Source organism: Pollachius pollachius (assembly GCF_949987615.1).
Source record: "Pollachius pollachius genome assembly, chromosome: 11".
Classification (NCBI taxonomy): Eukaryota; Metazoa; Chordata; class Actinopteri; order Gadiformes; family Gadidae; genus Pollachius; species Pollachius pollachius.
Window position 1 is genome coordinate 8,537,459 of NC_136944.1, and position 25,262 is coordinate 8,562,720.

Consider the following 25,262-nt stretch of genomic DNA (forward strand, 5'->3'; position numbering starts at 1 on the left):
CGGGCTACGGAGATGGTCTCCGACAGGGTTTGCGACGATGGAGAGGCTTTACACAGTATCATAAACAAGGCTTTACTTTTAGTCTGGGATTTTTGAATCGGCCAAAACAGCTTCAGTATTATCATATCCTACTGATTTATTCATTCTAACCCTAACCTGAATGTTTGTCTGATGCATATACTCTAGAACAGGGGTTCCCAAACTTTTCAACCCGCGACCCCCAAAATAACGGTGCCAGAGACTGGCGACCCCCACTATCCCCGGATGTAACTGAAAAAATAAAATAAAATGTGCGCACAGGCCATACGCACTAGGCTTATCCAAACACGGGCTTAACGACAACACAAAAGAACAGAGCAGCCTGATATGATTTTACAAATAGAAATTTACTGTTTGATAAAAAGCAGAATCCCTCAGTCAAAATAATATCCATGTAACATGAGTGCACAGTATTGCTGTCATGTGCAAACTTAACTTTGAAACATTACTTTCATTTCCATTTGAACAGAAGAATATCTCAGTCAGGGTAATATCCACAAACTGTTGTAAACATATGTACATTGTTGCTGGCAACTATGTTTCAGCGTTAATCTCATCTAATGAGATGGATGCGCGCTATGCGCGGAACACAGCAAGTCCATTCTCGGTTTAATTGTTGAGACGGCCGCACGGAGATCATCCTCCACATTTAGACGTGATCTGTATTTATTTTTAATATATGTCAGTGCAGAGAAAGTTTTTTCGCACAGGTATGTGGAGCCAAACGGCGTCAGTACGTCCATCGCGGCCTTGGACAGCTGTGGATATTCCCTCTCGACTGAAATCCAGAACTCAGCAAGCGTCTTGGAATTAAAATCTGTCTTTAAAGTGCGGTCACATGACATTTCAATCAGTGCGTCCTCCATGCCGGCTGACAGATGACTTCCGGTGGTTACAGTGAATGGTGATTTTATCCAGTCATATTGTTCCGGAGCCGTTTCCTCAGGGAAATACTTGTCAAAGTGTTCCAGGAGGGCTTGAAGGTGGGTAGTTATAGACGTCTTCACAATGTGAACACTCAGATCATTTTCTTCCATGAATTCGTCCAGCTCATTAAACATGTCAATCCTTCCCATTTCAACTCGTGCAGTCCAGCGATCCACTTTTCTCTTGAATGCGGATTTTATCACTCATTGACATGATGCTTGTGTTTTCACCTTGCAGTGACAGGTTAAGTCCATTCAGTCTGTCAAAAATGCAAGACAAATACGCTAGCCTTGTTAACCAGTCAGGGTCAGTCAGGTGGTCAGCGAGCTGGGACCCATGCTCCATCAGAAATAAGCGCACCTCGTCCCGCAGCTCAAACAGGCGGCTGAGAACATTTCCCCGCGAAAGCCATCTGACTTTTGTGTGGAACAGCAGGCCCTCGTGCTGCGATCCCAGTTCGTTGCAGAGAGTGGCAAACAGCCTGGTGTTGAGTGGACGCGATTTAATGTGGTTGACAACCACATTGCAGTTTTTTATTGCAGTCTCAAGAACACTTTTCAGCTCTGGGTTTTACTCGCAAGAGCCTCTCTGTGGATAATACAGTGCGTGAATTTTATGTGGTGTGCCACTTGTAAGACTCTTGCTTTAAGTCCTTTCTTTTTCCCCAGCATTGCTGCAGCACCGTCTGTACACACACCTATGCATTCATCCCAGGACAGTCCCTCTTCTTTCAGTTTGTTGTCAAGTTTTGTGAAAATGTCCTCGCCTGTGCATGTTCCCTCCAGCGGGGCGCAAAATAGCAGGTCCTCGTTAAGTTTTCCATCAAAACTATATCTAACGAAAACAAGCAGCTGGGCACAGTTTGATACATCCGTGGATTCGTCTAACTGTAAAGCATATTTCCCTTTCTTCACTCTGTCAATCAGCTGACTCTTTATCAACGGTATTAACCAACGTTTCATTTTGAAAAATCATCCAAAAGTCATCAATGAGCTAGTTCAGAGAAAATCTACTGGTCCGCTTTGTGATGTTTACTGTGGAGCCGTAAAGTGACCTGACACCTGCAAATTATGCTATCGTTAATCTGTCGTAATCACCTCAGGAGGAAAATCTGTAGTTTTATTTTAATTTTAACTACCATGTTTCATGATTTTGACAACTATGGCTGAATTCTTCTGTATTTAATTTTTTCCAAATTTATTTTATTATTATTTTATTATTTTATTATTTTATTTTTTTATTATAATTTATTTTATCATTTGATTAATGGAAATCATTCCGCGACCCACCCCTCGGCGTCCCGCGACCCCCCGGGGGATCGCGACCCCCGCTTTGGGAACCCCTGCTCTAGAAGATGGTGCTCCTAAACGGATTTAATGCACACGTTCATCCACATAAGCACAACCACTAATTTCTTGAACTAAAGAAATCTGTAAATTCCATAAAGACAATTTCACCAAACTTCCTGTCATTCCAGAGTTTTTGCTGCAATCTCATGTGCTGATGTGTCAGTTTTTGTGTCATTTTGTGTCGTAGTTTGTGTAGGTATAGTGGATGGCATAGTTATGTTAACACATGTTATCACCACTGGCCCTGTGTACTGGGCACCTCTCTCTTTATTATGGCTATTTGTTTAACAGCCATCTGCTCATTTGGTAAGTCATTACAATTCTTACAGATATTGTATGAACAGACAGTTGCTCCTAATGGTGTACGTTACATGGCATCTATGTCTTAGTGAGGATCTTGCATAGTCAAATTAATTCAACAAGTTTTTAATGGAAAAATGTTTTTAATTCAACCTTTTTTAAATCTTGAAATGCCTTTAAACATCAAGGATATCTGCCTAAGCTCAAGTAAGCTTGCAAATGCAAAGGGGTGCAAGATGCAATATTAAGGCTAAGTGTGACAGTTTCTCTCCAGAAGTTGAAAATAAAACAAAGTAATACCTCAGTTATTACATTATTGGCTCAGTTATTACATTTTCAAAGGATTTTTGGTAACGCTTTATATTAAGGTCCTTGTAATAAACCTTAGTCAATATGTAATCAGACCCTTATTAACATTAATTTGTGTTAATAAGACTATCAATAAGTGTTAATAATAACATAATAAACATGTTTATTGTGAGTTTATAAGACTTTTAAGCACTTATAAGAAACTGGTTAACTATTTATTGATTACTTAATAACATTAGTTATGGTCTCATGAGTTTCTTATAGTTGTTAATAAACGCATTACAAACCCATTTATTGAGTCTTACATGTCAGTTTTTTTTTTTTCTTATATGTCAGTTAAACCTTTACTAAGCATTTTTTATGCTAATTACGGTGAATAAATCCTTTATTAAACTGCTAATTATGCATTTTGCAGGTACGGGATCTAAAGCGGAACCATGCTTATTAAGGTTAATGAGTCCTTTATTAAACTGCTAATTATGCATTTTACAGTTAAAGGATCTAATGCGGGAACCATGCTTATTAAGGTTAATAAGTCCCTTAATATACACTTCTTAACAGTTATCACACGGCTCTTCTCAATGCTGTGGAACTCTCCGTTCACTTGCATGGGCCTTCACAACTTCCGGCAGTGAATTATATTTGATAATTTACCATTGCTAAGCATATAATGACCGCTGTCAAGGAAGGTGGATTTTGTGATCTTTCGTATCACTCCGCAAGTAGTCCGGTAACTTATCAACCCAAGCGTACTCGATTCCTAAGCGACGTCAACGTCTTTGTTAGTGATTGACCGATATATCGGCCAGCCGATATTATCGGCTGATATTTGCATTTTTTAAGTGTATCGGCATCTGACGTTTTTTTTCGCCTTTTTAAATTTTTTTTTAATACAGTTACAAAAACAGACAGTACAATTAATGTTCTTTTTTTAATTTGAGACTTAACATTTGTTATCATCATTGGGTAATTTTTATGATGTAAATGGAGGGAGCGAAAGCAGTATCGGCTCAAAATATCGGCTAAAGAAAATCGGTATCGGTGTATCGGTAATCGGCTAAGACTGATGGAAAAAAATCGGTATCGTATCGGCCCTAAAAAATTCATATCGGTCGATCCCTAAAAAGCATAATTATTAAAGTATCTGAATTGTTTTATTATGTTGGCAAGCAAGAAGTAGAATAAACGGGATAATCACCTCAAGCTCGTGGAAGGTTGCCGTGGGTAAGCCGTCCACGAGCCGGGCATATCAAACGGTTTATTGCCCTGCCTCTCTGTGATTATCCCTTTCTTATTGTACAGCACAGATTCCATATATACACAGTGGGGCAAAAAAGTATTTAGTCAGCCACCAATTGTGCAAGTTCTCCCACTTAAAAAGATGAGAGAGGCCTATAATTTTCATCATAGGTATACCTCAGCTATGAGAGACAAAATGAAAAAAAAAAAATCTAGAAAATCACATTGCCTGATTTTTAAAGAATTTATTTGCAAATTATGGTGGAAAATAAGTATTTGGTCAATAACAAAAGGTCATCTCAATACTTTGTTACATGCCCTTTGTTGGCAATGACAGAGGTCAAACGTTTTCTGTAAGTCTTTACAAGGTTTTCACACACTGCTGCTGGTATTTTGGCCCATTCCTCCATGCAGATCTCCTCTAGAGCAGTGATGTTCTTGGGCCTTCGCTGGGCAACATGGACTTTCAACTCCCTCCAAAGATTTTCTATGGGGTTGAGATCTGGAGACTGGCTAGGCCACTCCAGGACCTTGAAATGCTTCTTACGAAGCCACTCCTTCGTTGCCCGGGCGGTGTGTTTGGGGTCATTGTCATGCTGAAAGACCCAGCCACATTTCATCTTCAGTGCCCTTGCTGATGGAAGGAGGTTTTCACTCAAAATCTCACGATACACGGCCCCATTCATTCTTTCCGTCACACGGATCAGACGTTGGCAGAAAAACAGCCCCAAAGCATGATGTTTCCACCCCCATGCTTCACTGTAGGTATGGTGTTCTTTGGATGCAACTCAGCATTCTTTCTCCTCCAAACACGACGAGTTGAGTTTTTACCAAAAAGTTCTATTTTGGTTTCATCTGACCATATGACATTCTCCCAATCCTGTTCTGGATCATCCAAATGCTCTCTAGCAAACTTCAAACGGGCCCGGACATGCACTGGCTTTAGCAGGGGGACACGTCTGGCACTGCAGGATTTGAGTCCCTGGCGGCGTAGTGTGTTAGTGATGGTAGCCTTTGTTACTTTGGTCCCAGCTCTCTGGAGGTCATTCACTAGGTCCCCCCGTGTGGTTCTGGGAGTTTTGTTCACCGTTCTTGTGATCATTTTGACCCCACAGGGTGAGACCTTGCGTGGAGCCCCAGATCGAGGGAGATTATCAGTGGTCTTGTATGTATTCCATTTCCTAATAATTGCTCCCACAGTTGATTTCTTCACACCAAGCTGCTTACCTATTGCAGATTCAGACTTCCCAGCCTGGTGCAGGTCTACAATTGTGTTTCTGGTGTCCTTTGACAGCTCTTTGGTCTTGGCCATAGTGGAGTTTGGAGTGTGACTGTTTGAGGTTGTGGACAGGTGTCTTTTATACTGATAAGGAGTTCAAACAGGTGCCATTAATACAGGTAACGAGTGGAAGACAGAGGAGCCTCTTAAAGAAGAAGTTACAGGTCTGTGACAGCCAGAAATCTTGCTGGTTTGTAGGTGACCAAATACTTATTTTCCACCATAATTTGCAAATAAATTCTTAAAAAATCAGACAATGTGATTTTCTGGATTTTTTTTTTTCATTTTGTCTCTCATAGCTGATGTTTACCTATGATGAAAATTACAGGCCTCTCTCGTCTTTTTAAGTGGGAGAACTTGCACAATTGGTGGCTGACTAAATACTTTTTTGCCCCACTGTAAGTATAGATTGCAGACATGCAAGAAACAATTGTGATTTTAGTAATGGCGGTGCCTGTTCTCCAGTAGAGCTTTACGACCATAACACAGCCTTATTACGGTGTGATTGAACTGGACTGAACCTGGTCAAAGCACATTTATATGATGAATGCAATTTTTCCGGCCCACCCAAGCTGTGAGAGATTGGCCACAGCTTACCTCAATTAAACACATCCATGCATTTTTCTGTTTGTAGTTATAGTGGCCAGGATAGTGTAGAGACTATGCTGTTTGATGCCATCAAATATCAATTTGATCCCTCAGGTATGTACTGTATGCGTCCTTGAGATAGATACTTATCTAAGAATTTTAGCAATGGGAATGAATTAGCAAGGTCTAGGTGGTAAACATACCTTTATAATTGCAAACCAGTCTAGCAGATACTCTCAGTAACGTCCCAATTATTTTAAAACGTCTTTGATATTATTGCCATAGCTCTTGTAGTTTGAGTGGTTTGTCAAGGCAATTATTTACTCTGGCCAATGAGAAGGCTGCATCAGTGAGTGTGACCCAAGCTTGTCATTATAGCCTACATCCATGGTCCCAAGCCCATCAATACATTTTATTCTCTTCTATTTCTCTTGTCTTTGTTAGAGCTGCAGTTATGCAGTGTATTGTATTTTTTGTGCATTTTTTGTTCAAGCCTAGATTGTGGATTTTGGTTAAGGGACAGTGGATTTTTATGGTTATTTTTGAAATCGTTTATCTGCAAAAAGGAAGAAAAAAAACGTTCCTGGGGGCGGGACCATTTGGCTCTAAACCTGCATGCTCTCTGCTGACGTTCATTCCAATCACATGTGCCGTTGACCGGGCTGTGATCCGACCTCGGTGATGGAAAAACTGAACATGTTTTATGTTCTTCTTCTCTGGAATCCCGTTGAGTGAGAGGGCAGGTGTAGCTTGAGTGTAACCACTCAAGTTGTTGTCATGTGATGTGCACTGCCTTGGTCATTTTACTTGACGCAGCCAGAAGGCAGCCCCACAGGTTTGAATTATGGCAGGATACTGGCTCCATACACAGCCAAGGTAATAGTTACTCGTGGTAATTTGAGTCAACTCTGGAGGAATGGTAAGTCATTTTGATGAGATATCATGTTCTATATGTTCTACTATTCGTCTGTTAAATATATAGCCATAATCTACCCACCTAACACACAATGTTTTCTTACTATTTTTTGTTGCATAAAGGTGTTGCTAAAATTGTCGTTTTGATAACTTTAGCCTGAAACCAATACGCTACCTGACGTGTATTGCAATTTCCCAACTATTGTCAATATATCACCTCCCTTTTTTTCGACTTTATTAAAATCCATATAATCATTATAACAAGACTCCAGGGTAGACTGCCTGGGACTCTTCTATGACACCCGGGCCATTATTCTGTCCCCATTGAAGGTACAAACTATGTGATGAAGACTTTATGGTATGCAGGGAGGGTTTGGAGCTCTCTCAGGGCGATCACAGGGGGGATTATGGTGTGGTGTACAGGTACTTGCCTTTCTGTCTCTTTTTTCTCTTTTGGGTGGGCATGGCTTGTCTGTCCTTCTCAGCTAACTGTGACATGTTTGGCCATTTGGGGGTGGGCAGTGTAGTGATGGTTGTCCACAGTTTCCTGCCCTGTAAAGGCTTCCCCGAGCTCAACTCAATCCATTAGTGTTTTGAGCCCGGTGTTTGTTTGTGTGTGTGTGTGTGTGTGTGTGTGTGTGTGTGTGTTTGTGTTTGGCGGGGGGGGCTAACAATTTTATGTAGGGTTCTATGATTTTTATTAGCTTCTTGATCCTGTGGAAGTGGTTGACGGCGTTTCTCAGTTATGGGGAGCGTCAAGAGGACAGCGTTTACATGTTCATCAGTCAGCTGTTTATCTGGCTGATTGTTCTGGCCCTCTGATGGCAGGCTATGGAGGACAGGTTACCTAAGTACATGAGCCTTTTGGAAAAACTTTGGATAGGCTGTGAAGTTCATCCAGCTGTTCTGAGCCTACCAGTGCTACTGGGATCTTGGGGTCCATCTCAGCTCGGAAAGTGAGACATTGAGAAAGTCCCAAAAGTCTCTGACATGGCCCTGAATGCGTACATCATTGATACGCATAAAAATGGCATTGTTTTTGTCTGCAAGAGAACGCTGGAAGAGGAAATGTCTGCAGATACTTCGGTGTCTGCTGCGAGTTCATAGACGGCTTGTATTGGGCTTGGATGGGTTGTGAGAGCGCTCTTGAAGACATCAAAAGCATTGCTTTGCTTTAGGCCGCACAACCACACAATGTTTCTGTTTAGTTACTCTCTGAGGGGCCTGTATGGGGGGATGTGTTCGCCTAGGTGGTCTACTAGTCCCAGGAACCGCCTCACTTCACTTCACATTTGAGAGAGGTAGTTGTCAATGTGCTGCACCTTTCTCTGGGTCTGTTTGGACCCTATGTCCATCTGTAATCTGATCAAGAAATATCATATCTCCTCCAATTCAAACTTTGCTTTCAAGGTCCGGCCTGCCAGTTCTAGACGTTCTAGAAGCGTGAGCAGGCGGTCATCATGGAGCTCCTGCGTGGGAGCATGCAGGAGGACTTGATCCATCTGGCACACTACTCCCTCCAGATGTAAATTGTGTGACGCTACTTTTCAGTACAGTAGTACTAGCAATCTGCTGTACCACATCAAGATAAAGCACCTGGGGGCCATGACCAAGGATGGCTCTCTCCAAGACCCTCACCCAGTTGGTGTGAATGCTTTTGACCGATATGCTGCCGGTCAGTGTGGTAGAGGAGGGGGGATTTAAAGAGCTAGTTCGGTGCCTTGAGCCAGAGTACGTCATGGCATCGGAAATGCGGCGCGAAAGCTCATTGAGTCAATGGATCGCCGAACTATTAGGAAAGCAACACTTTCTTAACCGGTTAGTTACCGGTTAATGTGTGTCGGCCTATCGAAAGCAAAAGGGTTTGGGTTAGGGAATCTCAGTGTTGTCTGTGCTGGCGACCATTCATAGTGCCACTAGAGCATGGCGTTTCAAGAGAGGAGTGCGGAGGCCTTTGAACACTTCAATGTCTTGTTAATTGGAAATCTTCCGCCTGGAATTCACTTTGTGATACCATGATAGGAACTTGAACGATTTTCCTACATCTCATACATTCCTTTACTGCACCCCTTTGGGTGTTATATCTTACTATGGCCACACTCATATGACATCAAACTAAATGGTGTAAATGTTTCTATTGGGAAACTTATAATATACATTCTAATTGGGTGTTGAAAACTTTTAACATTTTGCATTGGACACCTAATAATCTGACATACACTTTTTCAAAGTTCAAAACGTTTAATTTTAGATGTTAATCATAATGGTTTGCAACGTATATACATCGTCCATCCAACAGTTTATTGAGTGCACAGGTTGAGCCTCATGTTTATACTTTCCTAGCAATATGGCTCAGGCCGTGGAGCGGGTTGTCTGTTAAACAGAGGGTTGCTTGCTCGATCCCTGGCTCCTGCTAGCCGAGTGTCAAGGTGTCACTGGGCAAAACACCTAACCCTATCTGCTCCATATGAACTAGCTGTTGCGTATGAATAAGTTAATGTGAGGTAATATTATCTAAGCGCAATCGGTTCTTTATTCCATTTTTCCCATTATATACATTTTGTTTGCATTTATTTGAATGTGTACACATTTGTACACAGTCGTTACTTTTCCATCGTGTTCACAGTTGGGGACAAATAATGATTAAAAAAGCTAGTTTTTTCATCCACCCTTGCACATTAACCACCTTTAATTGGGACCTTTATGCACTTTACCTTTATACAAATAAAGTATATACCTTTTATATACTATCTATGGTATATACATGTGAACACAAATGTATTTTGCTGCTATAACTGGAATATCCGTTCAGGGATATTCCATCAATATTGTAAATAAAACACCATGCCTATAAAAGCTAGAGTTTGAGGTTTCGAGAGAAGATGGTGCTATAAAATTGAAATACACATTTGAAATGCAATGCAAATTAGAGAGCAGGAAGTAAAACAGACAACGAAACCTCCTTAGTCGATTTACTTTTGTTGGGTAATCTGTTTTTATATGTGTGTCTCCAGATGCATAAGATATTCAGATACTCTTTGGTACTGCTGCATCTTGGTTCCTGCTTGGTAACATGGTATGTCTGGTTCATCCACCCCTGCATGGACGTGGTCAAGACTAAATCACTGAAGAGAAGGTGGTAAGTAGATGTTGAGACATTTCACTAGGATAAATATTCTGAGCAATGTTTCACACACAGCAGTTACTTAGTTACGTGCAACTGCATTTTGTTGAAATATGTGCAAGAATCTGCATTATATGGAATAATGAATCAGTAACTAAACAAATCATAAATAATGCTTGAATCTCTCAGTATTTTTGTTAACAAAAACGACTTTCAATACACGTTTGACAAGCTTACTATTGTTGCTGTAAGACAAATAAATACTGGTGTGCCTTGTCAAACTGGTTGCATGTGTGGGGGTGATCCTGAGACGACTGCATGACAGAACTGTAACAAGCTTTTCTGGTTGATATAAGTGAACTAATCTTACTACCTCCAGGTCGCCCCCCCCTAGTCTAGTCCTCCCCCCGGCTTCCTGCTTCTGCCTTAATGACTCGTACATTCTGGAGAACAGCATTCCTAGAGACCGGTTGGCAGACATTCTGGAACGACGGGGAAAGGAGTACAAGAAACACCAGGCCAGGTACGCACCGCCACCAGTACCAAGGACATTGGAATCGGATGAGACAGGGGGATGGCAAGGGAGGAAAAAAAATGTTGAGAGAGGAATTATTTGATTCATTCAATTATATCTGAAATAATTGTATAAATGTGTTAAATGTGTTAACTTCCTAGTTGATGGTTAATCTGTTTAAATGCTAGGGAATTGATTTTTGTAGATTATTGATAAAAGTGCTTATGAATTGTATTGGTTCATTGATTAATTAATTTGTGCATTCTTTCCATCTCCTGTGTCCAGGAAAAGCTCGAGTTTGAACACACTCCTCTTAGCTCCATCCAACTCTCCACTGCAGTATCCCATTCAGGGTTTCACAGTTCGCCCCATGATCCCCACTCTCATTCCAGGTACAGCATGCACTTCGGTGGTTCAATAGCATAGGCTACATTTGACACATTTTGAAATGTGTAAAATGTAAATTTGTTGTAGAGCTGCAGGCAGAACGTTGATTCACTGAACCCCTCCTTGCTCTCGCTCTCTCTCACAAACACATTGACACTAAACCTGTTAGTGAATTGTTCCTCCTCTTGCATGCAGGTTCTGAATCAAAATGAGATAATTCAATGGCAATTCACGAATGGCTAGGGAATGCACCGCACTCTGTATCGCCAGAGTCACATCAAATATATACATCACCACAAGGGATGTCACTGATCATTCATCTTCAATGGTTGTCTGAAGAATATAGCCCTTAATCACAGTTACAGTCTCAAAGGGCTTAAGATACCATATATAAGTATATATATATATATATATATATAAGTATGAAACCTCCTACACCTAGGCCCCCTGAGGGCAAGAAAGAAATCTTGAGAAGGAATGCAGACGCCCTAACTATCCCTGGAAGGGCTTGTTCGTGTATACAAGCAAACATTTTAAAAAATTTAGTGACTAAAAATAAATGGAAATAGTTTCTATGGTGATGGGGTGCTGACTGGTTAATCTATCGGGGGAGTCCAAGCATGCAGTCATGGATGCACACCAAACGTGTAGATAACTGCTATTTGGTAGTGTTGCATTGTTTGTATATTGCTTGATTTCAGCCATAAAGTTAAGCCCCCCCCCGCCCCATGTCAGCTACCACCGCAAATAAAATACAATTATGTGGGAAACAGAGCAATGTACTCTATGTAATGTAACTCTTTCTGTATAATAGTATAATAGTTTCTACCTTAAATATATTCTTGTTTCAGGTTTAGCAGTGCACTCAGAGCCATCAAGTAGCTACAAGGTTGGTAGACAATGTGTGGTGTACCTTTCCCTGGTTCTCTGTTACAGCCTATTTCTGACCAGCATTAACGCATGTCCCCTCACAGAATCAAAGCGTACTTATGAAGTAATAGTTGAAATGTCCTTTCTATCCCTTTCATGACATTTGCATTTGGGTCGGTTTCAAAAAGCATACAAATAAATAAAATATAGAATGAAATGGCACGATTAGGCAAAAATGTATGAACCACAATGCAAATATAATTAATGTGGAATATGATGTCAGTTCAGTCTGAGAGCTCTGGTTTTAGACTTAGTGGGGTTGCTTTAGGCTTAATGTTGTGCTAAGGGTTCAAATAGCTCTGGAGGAATATCCATATGTGTGTAATGTAGTAAGCTTGTATATTTCATGATTATATTATCATCAAACAATCAATACAATTATTGTTCATGGACTTGACCAATAATGTACGTATATTATGAAATTCAGATGGGGCGCCAGTATGCCAATTCCCCACACAATGGGAAATTGGCAAACACACTAAACACACCTTTCCCTGTGTTTAACAGGTATCACTAAATGTTGCCAAAGGTGTGCTCCGTCTAGGGACCCCAAGTGAAGCAGAGAGTGTCGAAGGTGATTTATGAACCCCATCATTTTTTACATTGTTCCAATGTGTAACTTAAGTTCTTTTGATTGGGATTGACTTGTATGAAACCTAATTTGTGAGAAAAAATAAACTAGGTGGTGGGAAGAATCTGCTGATCTTGGAGACGGAGAGCTTAGAGGAACTCAACAGACTTCTTGCGAAAGTCACCTACACCAGCACAGAGTACCACATACACACCAGAGACCTGGGTACTCTAAAACCTTCTCGATTGATTTAGAACAAGAAACATCTGACTGAGATGTACTTCATTACGATGTCATTGAAACTAAACTTAGGTCGAAGAAAATAAGATTTAGTCATTTTCTAATGTCAATGAAATGTTTCCATTTGCAATCAAATCCATCTGTTACTTCGGTATCAAATGTTATTTGGGTCAAACTTATTTTAGGTTGGAGAAAAACCAACAAATTCATTTTTTTTTTGCAGTTGACCTCATGTTTGAGTATCACCAAGCTGTGTTCCCCATTATCATTCGGCAACCTTCCCTACCTGTCTACTACGACATGGGAACAGGTACAAGTACAAAAGCCTGTCCTTACATATCATCCGTTTTTACCTTTTAGTACCGTCATAAACCCTTACCTTCTACCTACCTATCTCTGGCCGTCCTCTTCTCCTTACTCACAACCACAAACCTACCCAAACAAACTCTGTCTCTCCCACAGACATTAGCCATTGTGTGACAGTCACCACCAAGACCTTCATGCGATACAAGGAGTTGAGGGTGCTAATAGGAAGCCTCAGACGCTACTACAAAGACATGACGCTCATAGTGGCTGATGACACCTTTGAACCAGAAAACATCACAGAAAATAATGTTCTGCAATTCATCATGCCCGGGGGCCAGGTAGGCGTTTATGGCAAGCATGCACACACAAAGGGCCTTCGAATTACCCCCTTCTTGAGTGGCAGAGAGCCGATCAAAAATAATTTGCCGTTGCCATACCACTAGACACCATAGATACAAGTGACAAAATGACTTACTACCCCTGAATACAGATTCTTGTAATAGAGATCAGAAGTAAACAAAAAGGCAGATACAATATAACAGCTTAGGTACTTGTATAACTATTGCCTTGCTGTCGGAGTTATGGGCTACTGTTGATGTAGCCTACCCATTTTGCCGAATGAAATGTTACATTTTACATACATTTCTTTAACAATGTTTAGTTCATAAATAAATATATGAACATACACATTAAAAAAAAAGGTAATATGAGATTCAACTGTAACTTCTGTAGCTCTAACAAAGAAAATCATTGTGGATGAAGATGGTGGAAGAACATTATCTGTCATGGCCTAACTCTAAAACTATATAATAAATATAGAAATAATTGTCAATGGCCAGATACATTTGAATTAAATATTAATTTAAGTTCAGGCGACAACATAATACACATTGAATTAGACTATTTAGCCTTTTTTACAATGATAATATTGGGGACCACATTGAAATTCAGGGGAATGCTTTTTTTTCAACCATACATCAAAACAACTTCAATTAGATTCAAAATTGAGTAGATAGGACAAACTTGTAGTAGTGCTTGTATGTAGGCTAATTCAATGCTTAAATTATTATTTTTTTAAAGGCAGACAAAAGACAAGAAAATGACAATTATAGCCCCTACATTTCGGAAATGATAGGAATGCAAAAACACATGCAATCACACATGGGATGAAAGGCATTTTCCGGTGCTGAGCTGTTCTATGAAAATGGTTGAATGTTACTGTTGAAGAGAGGCCTCTGGATGAAAAGGTAACACATTTTAAAAGATTGACACAGTATCACACTACAGAAACATCCCTTCCACAGGGCTGGTTTGCTGGCAGAACCCTGGCTGTCTCTCAAGTCACCACCAAGTACTTTCTTTGGGTGGATGACGACTTTCTATTCACTGAGAAAACAAAGATAGAGGATCTGGTGGAGGTGATGGAGGCAACACCAGAGTTGGATGTGGTGAGAATCACATTATTCATAGACTAATTATGTTAGATATATTTTTTGATAGTAGTAATAACTAGAAAATGCATTTCCTTCAGAAAATGCGGTGAGTTCTGCAAAGCGAGGTTGAAAATATGTTTTAATAAAGCCGCATAGTTTAAATGAAAGAAATGTTGAATGGCTTAAATCAAGTGAAAAGATTTGAACACTCTAAATGGAGTAAACAATGTAAACATGCACACCATTTAAATGTAAAATGAGAGAGTTGAACCAATAGCTAAAGTGATAAAGTCTGAATACATTTGAGATCAAATACAGAAGTTAAAGTTTGAAATGGTTAAATCAGGTCAGATCATGCACTCGAGAAAACCTAATTAATGGTGTCACAGTTGTGTGTGTGTGTGTGTGTATGTGTGTGTGTGGGTCATCACTTGAAACCAGGAAAAGTTTGTTATTGACGTTATCTATCCTTAAAAGAGGAACGGTCTCTATAGGAGAACATTTGTGGAATGAACAGGGTACCAACATTTGTGGAGAATAAGAAAGAAAGGATAAAGCCTAAGAATAACAATATTTGAGGCCTGCTTGCCGCACACATTTGGTTATTTATTTTTTTCTCGTTTTCATGGCTGGAAAATTTACTTTTCCGGCCATGAAAACAATGAATAATGGGAAATGTTATTCATTGTTTCACAACAGGTTTTGGCTATTCTCTATGGAATTTTTCATAGATGGACTTGACCAATTGTTGGTTGCAACGTTAAAGTACATAGAGAGATTGTGTTGGGGACCCCCGTTTGTATGGGTAGAGGCTAGGTGCTTCCTACATATCCGGTGTACTTGAATAAAGAATGAGCAGGTGTGAGGTTATAATGTCTCCTTATCTTTCATAGGTTGGCGGTTCAGTGGATGGAAACCAGTTCTACTCCTCCATCTCCTACGAGGAAGGCGATGGAGTCACTGGAGGCTGTTTGGACAAGAAGACCGATCGCCATTTCCACTCATTACCTAATTACCCACATTGCTACCTCGTCAGTGCGGTGGTCAACTTCTTCCTTGCGCGTACCGATTCTGTAAAAAGGGTTAGATTTGACCCCAAGCTGAAGAGAGTGGGACATACAGGTAGGACACTTTTTTTTTTTGGTGCAGTATATGTTCTTCACACCGCTTTGCAAAGGCTTAGTGCTACCTTTCATTTGAAGCTCCCAAAATGGATGGATTGCCATTTTGTAGATTTTGTTTGTGCCTATAAAAGACTTGGTCAGTCACACAGCGATAATTTGAAAATTTATCAATGGAATCCATCTTTATGGTACAGCCGCCGTCGGCTCTCCGGCCCACCCTTAACATTCCATCATTGTTTTCTCTATTCTCTATAGAATTCTTCATAGATGGACTTGGCCAATTGATGGTTGCAACATGTAGCCATGTTTCCATTGGACATCAGATGAGAGTGTATTACCCCAAGTACAAAGAAATCAGATCCCCTACACATGAGGATGAGGAGGCAAAGAGACGGCTGCACCACTACAAAAACTATTTCAAATGCATCAGCTTGGAATAAGAAAACAAAGAAAAGTTTACATGGGAGAGACGCCGATAGATCCATCAGAGAAGAGAAAGTCCACCTTTGGGGTCAGGTCAACTTACGGCCATAAATTATAACTCAAGCAAATAATACTGACCAGTTCCATCGGTTCTGCAGAATTCCTCCTCATCTTTGAAAACATCTGAAGACCCAACTCTTCCCAGAATCTCACCAACTGATTTTGGAACGAAGATATACTATCTCTAAAGACAAAGATATATATATATATATATGTATATATATATGTATATATATATATGTATATATATATATGTATGTATATATATGTATATATATGTATATATGTATATATATATATATATATAACAGGCTATGAAGCGCACTAAAGCCCCAAGTTGGTTGCTGTGTTTGAGACAAATGTTTTAATTTCTTACACAGTATATGGGGCACAGTTGTAGTTGATAACATCAGCAACCCAAGGAAATCGCATATATTATCTTTATTGACTAGTTTCATTGAGTGTAATTTGAATATTTGCAGCTTTAGAAAATATATCTGAAGCTGTTCCATAACATTTTATTCCCTACAAGCCAATTTTTTCTAAAAGGATATGAACACAAATCCAATCACTTATCCATAGTTCTTAATCTGTTCTGAAGTCACACTCAACAGAAAATGGCAGGAAGACAGCATAATTGACCAGCCATTCTACTGAGTGATTTATTTCAACACAACGGTAAAAACAATTAGAACAAGCTTAGGAGAGAACACTAGAAGGGAGCTTCCAAGAGTTATTCATTTATTTTGTGGCAATATCCCTCTTTGGTGCTGGCTGGGCTGCAGTATAGGCCAGCAGAGTTCATCTTTCCAACAGGCATGGTTGTCATTTTCAAGCTAGGTGACCACTAGGTGGTGCTTCAGCCCGTCATTTTATTGTATCATTATTTTTTAAACCCATGTCTCAAAGAAAATGGTCATTCACATTGTGACATTTTCAATTTAACGCAAGTTAAAGTATTTCGAGACACCAACCGTTTTTCTTTTGAGCCCAGCCCGCCAGTTAGACTTGAACCTGCCTGACATGTTAAACAATGTAGGGAGGGTGGCATTATTCCAGACCGGGGCTGAACAGTCAACAGAGGAGGCTGAAGTCTTGTTTGGGAAGGCCAAGAACGATAGCTTCTACATTCTCTGCATTACGCAAATGCCTCCTCCCTGATGATATTATAGCCGTCAACCTCCTGCCAGTTTCGACTGTCCGTCATCACTGCATAGGACATACTGAAACTGCACACAGGCCTTTTAACAGCAAGAATACAACCTATGGGTTGAGCAGCAGATTATATTACACAATCACAAGCGTTCAGGTTTTTGAAGCAAAAAAGAAAGATAAGGAAAGAACACGGTATAACCGTAACCTATTTGGTCCAATCTTTTGCTGAATGGCCTAAGTAAAGAAAACTATTGATTGGGGAACAATCACTGTAGCAAGTAATTAGGCTTGGGAGGCATCTATTTTTCCCTAACTACCTGACATTTCAACGGGGCATACAGTATGTTATGTTCAAAAATAGATAGAAAAAAAACTAAAGATGAGCTGCTGGTGATAGAAGTCATTTTAGCAAGTGTGACATTGTCTTGCTACAAAGCTGTGTGTTTAATATGAAACTTGTCAACTTCGACAAGTCCTGCTCTGTTTAACATACGTATGACCTATTGAATAATGAATGGATAGGACATATGTGCCCTTGCATAGAATCGGTTCAAATCTCAACAAAGAGGACTAGTGCACTCATCTTTCTTTTAAAAGTGAGCGATGGATTCTACCGATGTACTCATATGGAGAGTAAGTTGAACCTGTATTATATACAGTCTATGTGCTTTACACCCACAACGGAGCACCACAGGCAATTTTTTTACCTGTTTTTTGCTGTTGAAGAGCAGCGGGATTCACTTCTAAAACAGTGAGATGTATCTGGGTTATTTTAGTTAGGCTATTGTTTAGGGCAGGGTACTTTGCAACTCGCCTCCTGTGTAGAATATTGACCAAATGATGTCTCTAAAGAGTAGCGCTGCTGCCCGCCCAATCTCCTGGGCAGATATACATCGCTAGAAACAAGGGACTGCTACCGGTGATCGCCTCTTTAGTTCCCCGGTCCGGATCCCTGTAATTCGGAGCGTCAACATCTGTTGAATATCCAATATCTTTCCAACTTAAAAAATGATATACTTTCAAACTTGAGATGTGTGATTGTTTTAATACAACACCACAGCTATAAATGTATCTTTCAGTTTTGATGTCCGGACGTTCAAGGTGGGAGGGTCATTATTGAAAAACGTGTGAAATGTGAGGAATTCCGTAACTGCAGACTTTATTTTTAACTATTTTAACATATATTGATGTCGCCAAAATACACAACTCAATAAAAAATATATTCATAAGATGGCGGAAAAAAGTAGCATTCAATTTTTTTTACGGTATTTAAGATCGTAGTTTTTCTAAATACCCTGGTATACCTAATACCACCCAAGCCTACTAGAGATATCATTGAACAACCCTGCACCTTTTGAACAGAGTTTTATTCCAGAATACAATAGTGTACCTGCAAAATCGAAAGGGGAGAGGGTACCCGTCAACGTTACTGGTAGAGAATTACAACTTACCAGATGAACATAGAATTTAACAGCAATGAGCTAGCAGCTGATACCATTTTCCACGAATAGTCAATCTCTAACAGGCCATGCTCTTTGCGCTACACATCACGCCAATGGTGTGCTTAGCTGATCTTGCATTTCCATGGCTCCCGTTCTTTGATGTACCCGAAAACGTTGGCGGACATTTTGTTTTCCACTGTACAAAAACAACACAAACAAAAAAATCAACACAAGCAACACTTTACGTCATACAGCATGCAATCAATTGTTTTTTGTTGACTATTTCTAGTAGAATAAGGTGGTCACCTGATCGGTCAAGGTTGAGAGCTGCCCTGGCTGTCGGGGTCCGTCTCGGAGGAGCTGCTGTTTGAGTCCGAGTCCCCGTTGGGCTCGTCCTCCGCGGGGGTCTTCTCGCGGACCCTGAGGTGCGTGGCGCTGAGGCGAGTGAGCAGGCCCTGGTAGTCGAACCGCCCGCGCTTCTCTCCGAACGGGTCCTTTTGGAGGAGATTACACGGGTCGGCGTGAATTTTTTTTTTTGGTGTACCGAAACAACATCATGTAGGGAAAAGACACCCCATGAAAACCTTTGTCTTTTTCCACATATTTAAACATGTAGACATTTGATCTTAATTTCAACCTAATTAAGAGATGGATGTACTAACCTAATAAATAAAAACTGAAACAAATACATTTTTTAATCTTTGGAAGACGTAATTAATAGAAATGCAATTTTCTTGGGAGGAAAACGACCCAAGAAAAGTGTGGCTGTAAGGATACCCACACTTTTATTGCTGCTTATAATGCCTTCAATTAGAACGAAGTGCACCACATCACGTGCAAATGATGAGAACATCGATAGAGAGGATTTAGAGGAGCCGGTCTTATTTAAACCTGTGTCATTTAGTTAGGTCTGCTCTTGATTGTTGAAGGGAGTGGTATCACCATGGCGAATCAAAAGAGCTCTGGGGGCTTTAGGAAGAAGGTAGTAGAGGCATGAGTCTGGGAAGGGAATTAAAAGGATCTCCAAGCAATTAGAAACCAGCCAAGCCACTGTCCGGAAAAATTATTTACAAGTGGAAGACATTTAACACAACTGCCAACATGCCCAGGTCAGGCCGTCCTGGCAAGTTCAGCGCAAAAAGCAAAACTTCATCGCGGGGCTCTTGCCACAGTTGATGTCATGCATCTATTTTTAGAAAGAGACTACAGAAGTCTGATTTGCATAGAAGGTATGCTAGGAAGAAACCCTTGCCGTCATCAATGCAAAACAAAATTTTGCCCAAGAACAGTGTTGCCACAGTTACCACAGTTAAAGTAATACGATTACTGATTACTCCTTAAAATAGTAACTTAGTTACTTTACTGATTACTTGATTTAAAAAAAAAAAACTATGTTAGATTACAAGTTACATTTAGCTGCAACAACACCCCCTGCCGCCTCAAAATAAAAAATTACAACCGGCTTTGCCAATACTAACTCTCCCCCCCCCCGTGCTACACACAGTGACTTTGATGAGTAACTTTGATCTGATTACTGGTTCGGAAATAGTAACGCGTTAGATTACTCGTTACTGAAAAAAGTGGTCCGAAGTAACGCGACTGGCATCACTGCCCGAGAACACTTCAGTGCAAACCAAAACAGCATTTGAGCACAACAACCTCATACCAACTCTGAAGCATGTAGGTAGAAATGTTATTTGCTGAAGCAGTTTCTGGCCAGCTCACCATCATAGAATCCACCATAAATTGTTTATTGTACCAGAGGGTGCTTGAGGAAAATGTGAGACGATATGTCAGAAAATTGACCATGCAACATGACAATGACTCAAAACATCAGTAAATCCGTGAAAAAATGGCTAAAAGGAAGAAGTTGAGAGTTCTGGAATGGCCATGTCAAAGCCAGGATATTAATCCAATTGAGATGCTGTGGACTGATATGAAGGCTTGGGCCGTATTACAGTATACCAAGGTATTTAGAAATACCGAAGGTATTAAGTACGTCAAAAATAGAACACTCAACTTTTTTTCGACATCTTATGAAATGTTTTTTTATTATGTTGATATGTATTTTGCAAAGTTTTGAAGCAGACTATATAATTAAAAATAGTCAAAAATAAAGTCTTCGCCATTGCATTGTTGCTGAGACTGAAATAGGTTCGTTCACCAACGATTAGTGGCTGGCTTGGGTAGGGTATCAAAACAATGACACATCAAGTTTGTAATTGCGAAAGATATTGGCAGATATTGACACTTCGAATTACTGCAATCTGACCTGGGGAACTTAAGAGGCGATCACCGGTGGGAGTCCTGTGTGTCTTGTGATATATATTTGCCAGGGAGACGGTCGGGCAGCAGCACTACTCTATAGAGCAATCGTTGGGTCAATATTCCTACACAAGAGGCAAATCACAAAGTACTAGTAACACCATTAACCCGGATACGTCTCACCTTACAAAATGTCTGCGATGGATAACAAACACTGTTTAGAAGTGTATCCCACTAGCTTCACAACAGTAAAGAGCAGGTAAAAAAAAAGAGTGCCTACTCGTTAAGATTTATGGAAGAAGGGCGCTAATATCCTTTCTATTCAAGACTTGACGAAGATGGCAAGTTTCATATTAGACACACAGCATTGTAGGCTAGACAATGTCACACATGCTACAATGACTTGTATCACCAGCAGCTCAGCTTTGTTAACTTATTTTGTTACACGAATACCTTCATATACCGTATATCCCGGTGGCCTGTCAGGAAGGTATGAAAATAGAACCGCACAAGCCTAGTCTGCATGCAAGACACCACTCAAACATCACACAACTGCAAGAATTCTGCATGGAGGAGTGGGATAAACTTTCCCCCAACCAATGTCAGCCTTGTAGACCGGTACAGGAAACGTCTAATTAAGGTCATTTCAGCCAAATGGAGCAGTAGCAGCTATTAGGGGACAGGGTGTCCTTTATCTTTTTCCTCAGCAGAAATTGGCATTTTTTAAAAATAAATGATATCCAAGTAGAATCATTGTTTTTTGTTCCATTTCATAATTTCATCTCAATACATTTTTTGAAAGAAGATAATATTAATGTCCATATCTCTTAAAAAATATATTTTTCACATGACCGGAGAGGTACTGGTGTTTCTGACCTGCATGTTTTGCCCCTGTAGGTGGAGTCTCTCCTTGCACACTCCTTCATAGAAGTCATAGTACTCCAGGAAAGACTTCTCCATCACACCCCTAAAGATGAAATTCACATAAACGTACAGGTATCACTGAATGTCCACATGGGCAATTTCCACAGAAGTCCACACTTAGACATCTAAGATGGCCAATTATAACCAGTGATCCAGCGAGCGAAAAAAAAACCTCACAAGAATTGATGCTCTCTAAGCCAAAAAAAACGCTTTCTGTGCAGCATCATGTTCTCAGCAAGTTAGATGGCCTTGTTGTTTATCCTTGCTACAAATCTAGAAATAGGTTTTGCACGATAGTCAAGTAGAAATAGGCTGTGTCTTTATATTGACCAGTGGACATTGAGTGCGTTTATATCATTGCAAAGACGTTTGTTATGTATGTAATTATATAACATAATTGAAAAACAAATTACTTAGGCAAGGGAGAAAATTAATGCGAAGAAGAGGAAACCCACAAAAGAATAACAATAGGTAAAGGGAGTGATAGCATCAATGTTTCAGGTCTCACCACAGAGCTTCTGGACAAGGTATTTTTCCATCCAGCATATCACAAACGGCCACCCTCATGTTCTCATGTCGGATACACTCGTTGTAGTTCTTACGGTCTCCTGGGTGTCGCTCCTAAGACAGACAGAGACCGACACACAGGGTGCAACCAGACATAGAAAAAGACAATGAGTTTATTCATGCATAAGACTTGCAACAACAGAGAGGCTACCCGGCTAAATAGATGCACTATTTGCTCATATCCGCCATGAGCAGTAGGAGACCATCCTCATCCCACGAGTTCAATTCTCCGTTTCTTGCCGAAGAACAGTCGGTACCCTACAGCGTGTTTGAACCACTTTGGATAAACAAAAAAGGGGACGGACCAATGATCGCAAGGAGGAGAGCGTTTAAGTAAATGACAAAGCAAGGAGTGCCGCAGAATTTCAACAACAATGGTAACAATGGGAAACCTTATTTACCTATGTCCATGTAAAGAGTAGCGGCTACAACCGGAGCTCTCCATGTTAAGCCCCCCCCCCCGCCTCCCAGAAACATGGTACGTGTGATGGTTATGAACCCAGCCATACCTGTTCAAAGCCAGGCTCGTTGTGGTAGGGGTTCTCCGTCATCAGAGACTGAATGGAGATGAGGACGGATGAAATACTCTGGGCTGGGCTCCAAGCAGGGCCTGTCCAAGTCCTGTTTGGATACAACACACAAGGAACACGCATTGGTAACGTTTCGGATGAACGGACCACAACACAGTCATGAGCGTGGGTTTTTGTACTTTTTTTTGTACTCAATATCCACTAATGTAAAGTCTCTTTATTCAACCCAAACCTTTATTTCGGCTTTGTGCTACTATGCTATTTTAGCCCAATGATCTTTTTGCTGCAACTATTGTCCGTCATAAGTTAACACAAATGACAATCTAAACATCTCCATCCAAGTTGATTAGAAATAGAACAGGCAGAGGAAGCCGTTTGCGAGGTTAATAACATTGCAATTCATGGTTTTGTAGATACAATTTAAGTGTTTGCTATGATGGACTGCAGTTGAAATATAGCCCAAATGGTTTGACTGAACATAATTCCACACTCACTAAAATCCCATATGTCCGAATAATGCTCTTATTCAATAGTTAGCCAAACTACATGCAATATGTGACCAGAGGTTTATGAAGTATAAACTGTACAATTTCTGCAACTGATAAGATTGAACACTATCAAGAGGCAAAATGTATGCATTTTCTAACTTACCCCAGGATACTGAGACAGACTTTGCCATTTCGGTAGAAGTTGGGGTTGAACCGGACCGTGTTATGGCCGGTGGTGATGAGCTTGACTCGAGGTGGGTGGATGGGGTAGTCGGGAGGGCATCGAAACAGGAAGAGGAAGAAGCCGCCTTCATATGGTGTGTCAAACGGCCCGGTGATCAGAGCGTGGATCTGGTTGGAGCATTGTGAAGCATTTGATAATTCAAGAAACGTTGAAAAATAAGGAAGGCAAGACAGTGCACTGGCTAGGACGTTTGACTCAAAAAAGGGACATGGGTGCCATCTCCAATGCCTGCCTATAGGCATCCATGACCAAGATGCCCAAGACCGACCTGCGCATTAACGACATGCATCACCGAAAGCATTTGGATAAAAGCATCTAGTAAATAACTAAAAGTCAGAATAGAGATAAACGTCATGAGTATCTGTGTTGGGAATTAGTTTACAGTCGATGATACAATACCTTAGTCATATCTTGAGGATCAGGAACAACAAACATTCCCGGAGGGGGTTCCTTATAGATTGACATGATATCCCTGAGGAGAGAGAGAGAGAGAGAGAGAGAGAGAGAGAGAGAGAGAGAGAGAGAGAGAGAGAGAGAGAGAGAGAGAGAGAGAGAGAGAGAAGCATATCAGAAGTAAACGAACAGTCAAACCCCACTCTTAATTACGTTGAAATAAGAAGGGCATCGTTACAAGATGGGCAAGTTTAACACTTTAAACGGTACTTTCGCTTCTCGGCTTGTTCTGAAGACTATTATAACGTATTGTTTACCTCTTGATTCTCAGAATGCACTGCACTGACGCCTTTTCGTTGTCCCAGTCGGTACTTAGGGTCGGGTCCCAAGAGGTTGCATGCATTTGGGTCAGGAGGCCAGCTCCAGCAACCCCAGCAACGCTACCGAGCCCCAGCCCGACGCCGTGGAGAGGTGATATAGCGTGGGCGTTGGGAGACAGGGCGACAAGGTGAGATCCGGGGTTTGGGTTTCCAAAAGTGCCAGGAGTTGCATTGACTGCGGCGATGCCACTCGGCGATGCAACAGTGTGGGGAGGGTAAGACAAGCTGGGGCTTGAGTTTGTTGCGCCATTTGTCGAGTGTCCCACAGGTAAAGAGCTGGCAAGAGATGGTATCAGACCAAGGGCACCAACGTCCGACTCGTCCCCAATGCTGTCTGCCATCGTTATGCTAGCGAGCTACCAAAAACGCCCCGTCTGAAAACGTTGGCTAATTTACAAAGCTAAATGCATCCGGCATTGACAGCTTCGTGTAAATGTGTTTTGTTGTCAGGCGGAATCACAATGTTAGGGGACGACAAGAGAACGGCGATACCAAAAGCGAAACACAGGGCATTTCTGTCCAGGACATTATGGCTAGTTTAGCTACTATATCGTCCTCGTATTCCCGTACCGACCAAAAAGTATGTATTTGTACGCACAAACACGGATCCACCGCGCTGTAGCTTACAATGCACCTCCCGTTAAAGCGTGATTTAGATTGGTCAATCTTTTTTGACAGATGCACTCGACACAAAATGGTAATCGCAACTTTAGGAACTGATTAGTTATTGTGCAGGGCTCTTTTCCCACCAGCACTTCCTGCTTGAGTCTTAAAATATACACACTGCCTCCATGTGGTAATTTAGTGCTATACCAGG

General features: G+C 40.8%; 2 protein-coding genes across 2 annotated transcripts; one reads left to right on the forward strand and one right to left on the reverse strand.

Moving 5' to 3' along the window:
• Positions 1-8,560: 8,560 nt before the first annotated feature.
• On the forward strand, positions 8,561-16,014 carry LOC307083257 (beta-1,4 N-acetylgalactosaminyltransferase 2-like; the record flags this gene model as incomplete). The annotated part of the gene is made up of 12 exons (XM_079747090.1): positions 8,561-8,590; positions 9,960-10,084; positions 10,449-10,592; positions 10,869-10,975; positions 11,822-11,859; positions 12,408-12,474; positions 12,583-12,696; positions 12,935-13,021; positions 13,174-13,355; positions 14,322-14,465; positions 15,344-15,572; positions 15,830-16,014. The coding sequence occupies 12 exons, from the start codon at positions 8,561-8,563 to the stop codon at positions 16,012-16,014; spliced, it is 1,452 nt and encodes a 483-aa protein (XP_079603216.1).
• Positions 16,015-16,694: 680 nt separating this feature from the next.
• On the reverse strand, positions 16,695-25,186 carry ube2z (ubiquitin-conjugating enzyme E2Z). The gene is made up of 8 exons (XM_079746238.1): positions 24,383-25,186; positions 24,072-24,144; positions 23,592-23,779; positions 22,920-23,031; positions 22,352-22,464; positions 21,796-21,886; positions 18,961-19,148; positions 16,695-18,850 (listed from the first exon to the last, which is right to left on the reverse strand). Exons 1-7 carry the CDS (start codon positions 24,784-24,786, stop codon positions 18,969-18,971), a joined length of 1,161 nt encoding a protein of 386 aa, XP_079602364.1. The 5' UTR covers positions 24,787-25,186; the 3' UTR covers positions 16,695-18,850; positions 18,961-18,968.
• Positions 25,187-25,262: the final 76 nt, after the last annotated feature.

What these genes read in the sequence shown, in the direction of transcription:
- ube2z (XM_079746238.1), bottom strand. Translation starts at nt 24,786, where the DNA reads ATGGCAGACAGCATTGGGGACGAGTCGGACGTTGGTGCCCTTGGTCTG. An exon ending in ATCCTCAAGATATGACTAAG is followed by an intron (nt 23,780 to 24,071) that starts GTATTGTATCAT and finishes TGCTCCAACCAG; the next exon opens with ATCCACGCTCTGATCACCGG. An exon ending in GTCTGTCTCAGTATCCTGGG is followed by an intron (nt 23,032 to 23,591) that starts GTAAGTTAGAAA and finishes GTATCCAAACAG; the next exon opens with GACTTGGACAGGCCCTGCTT.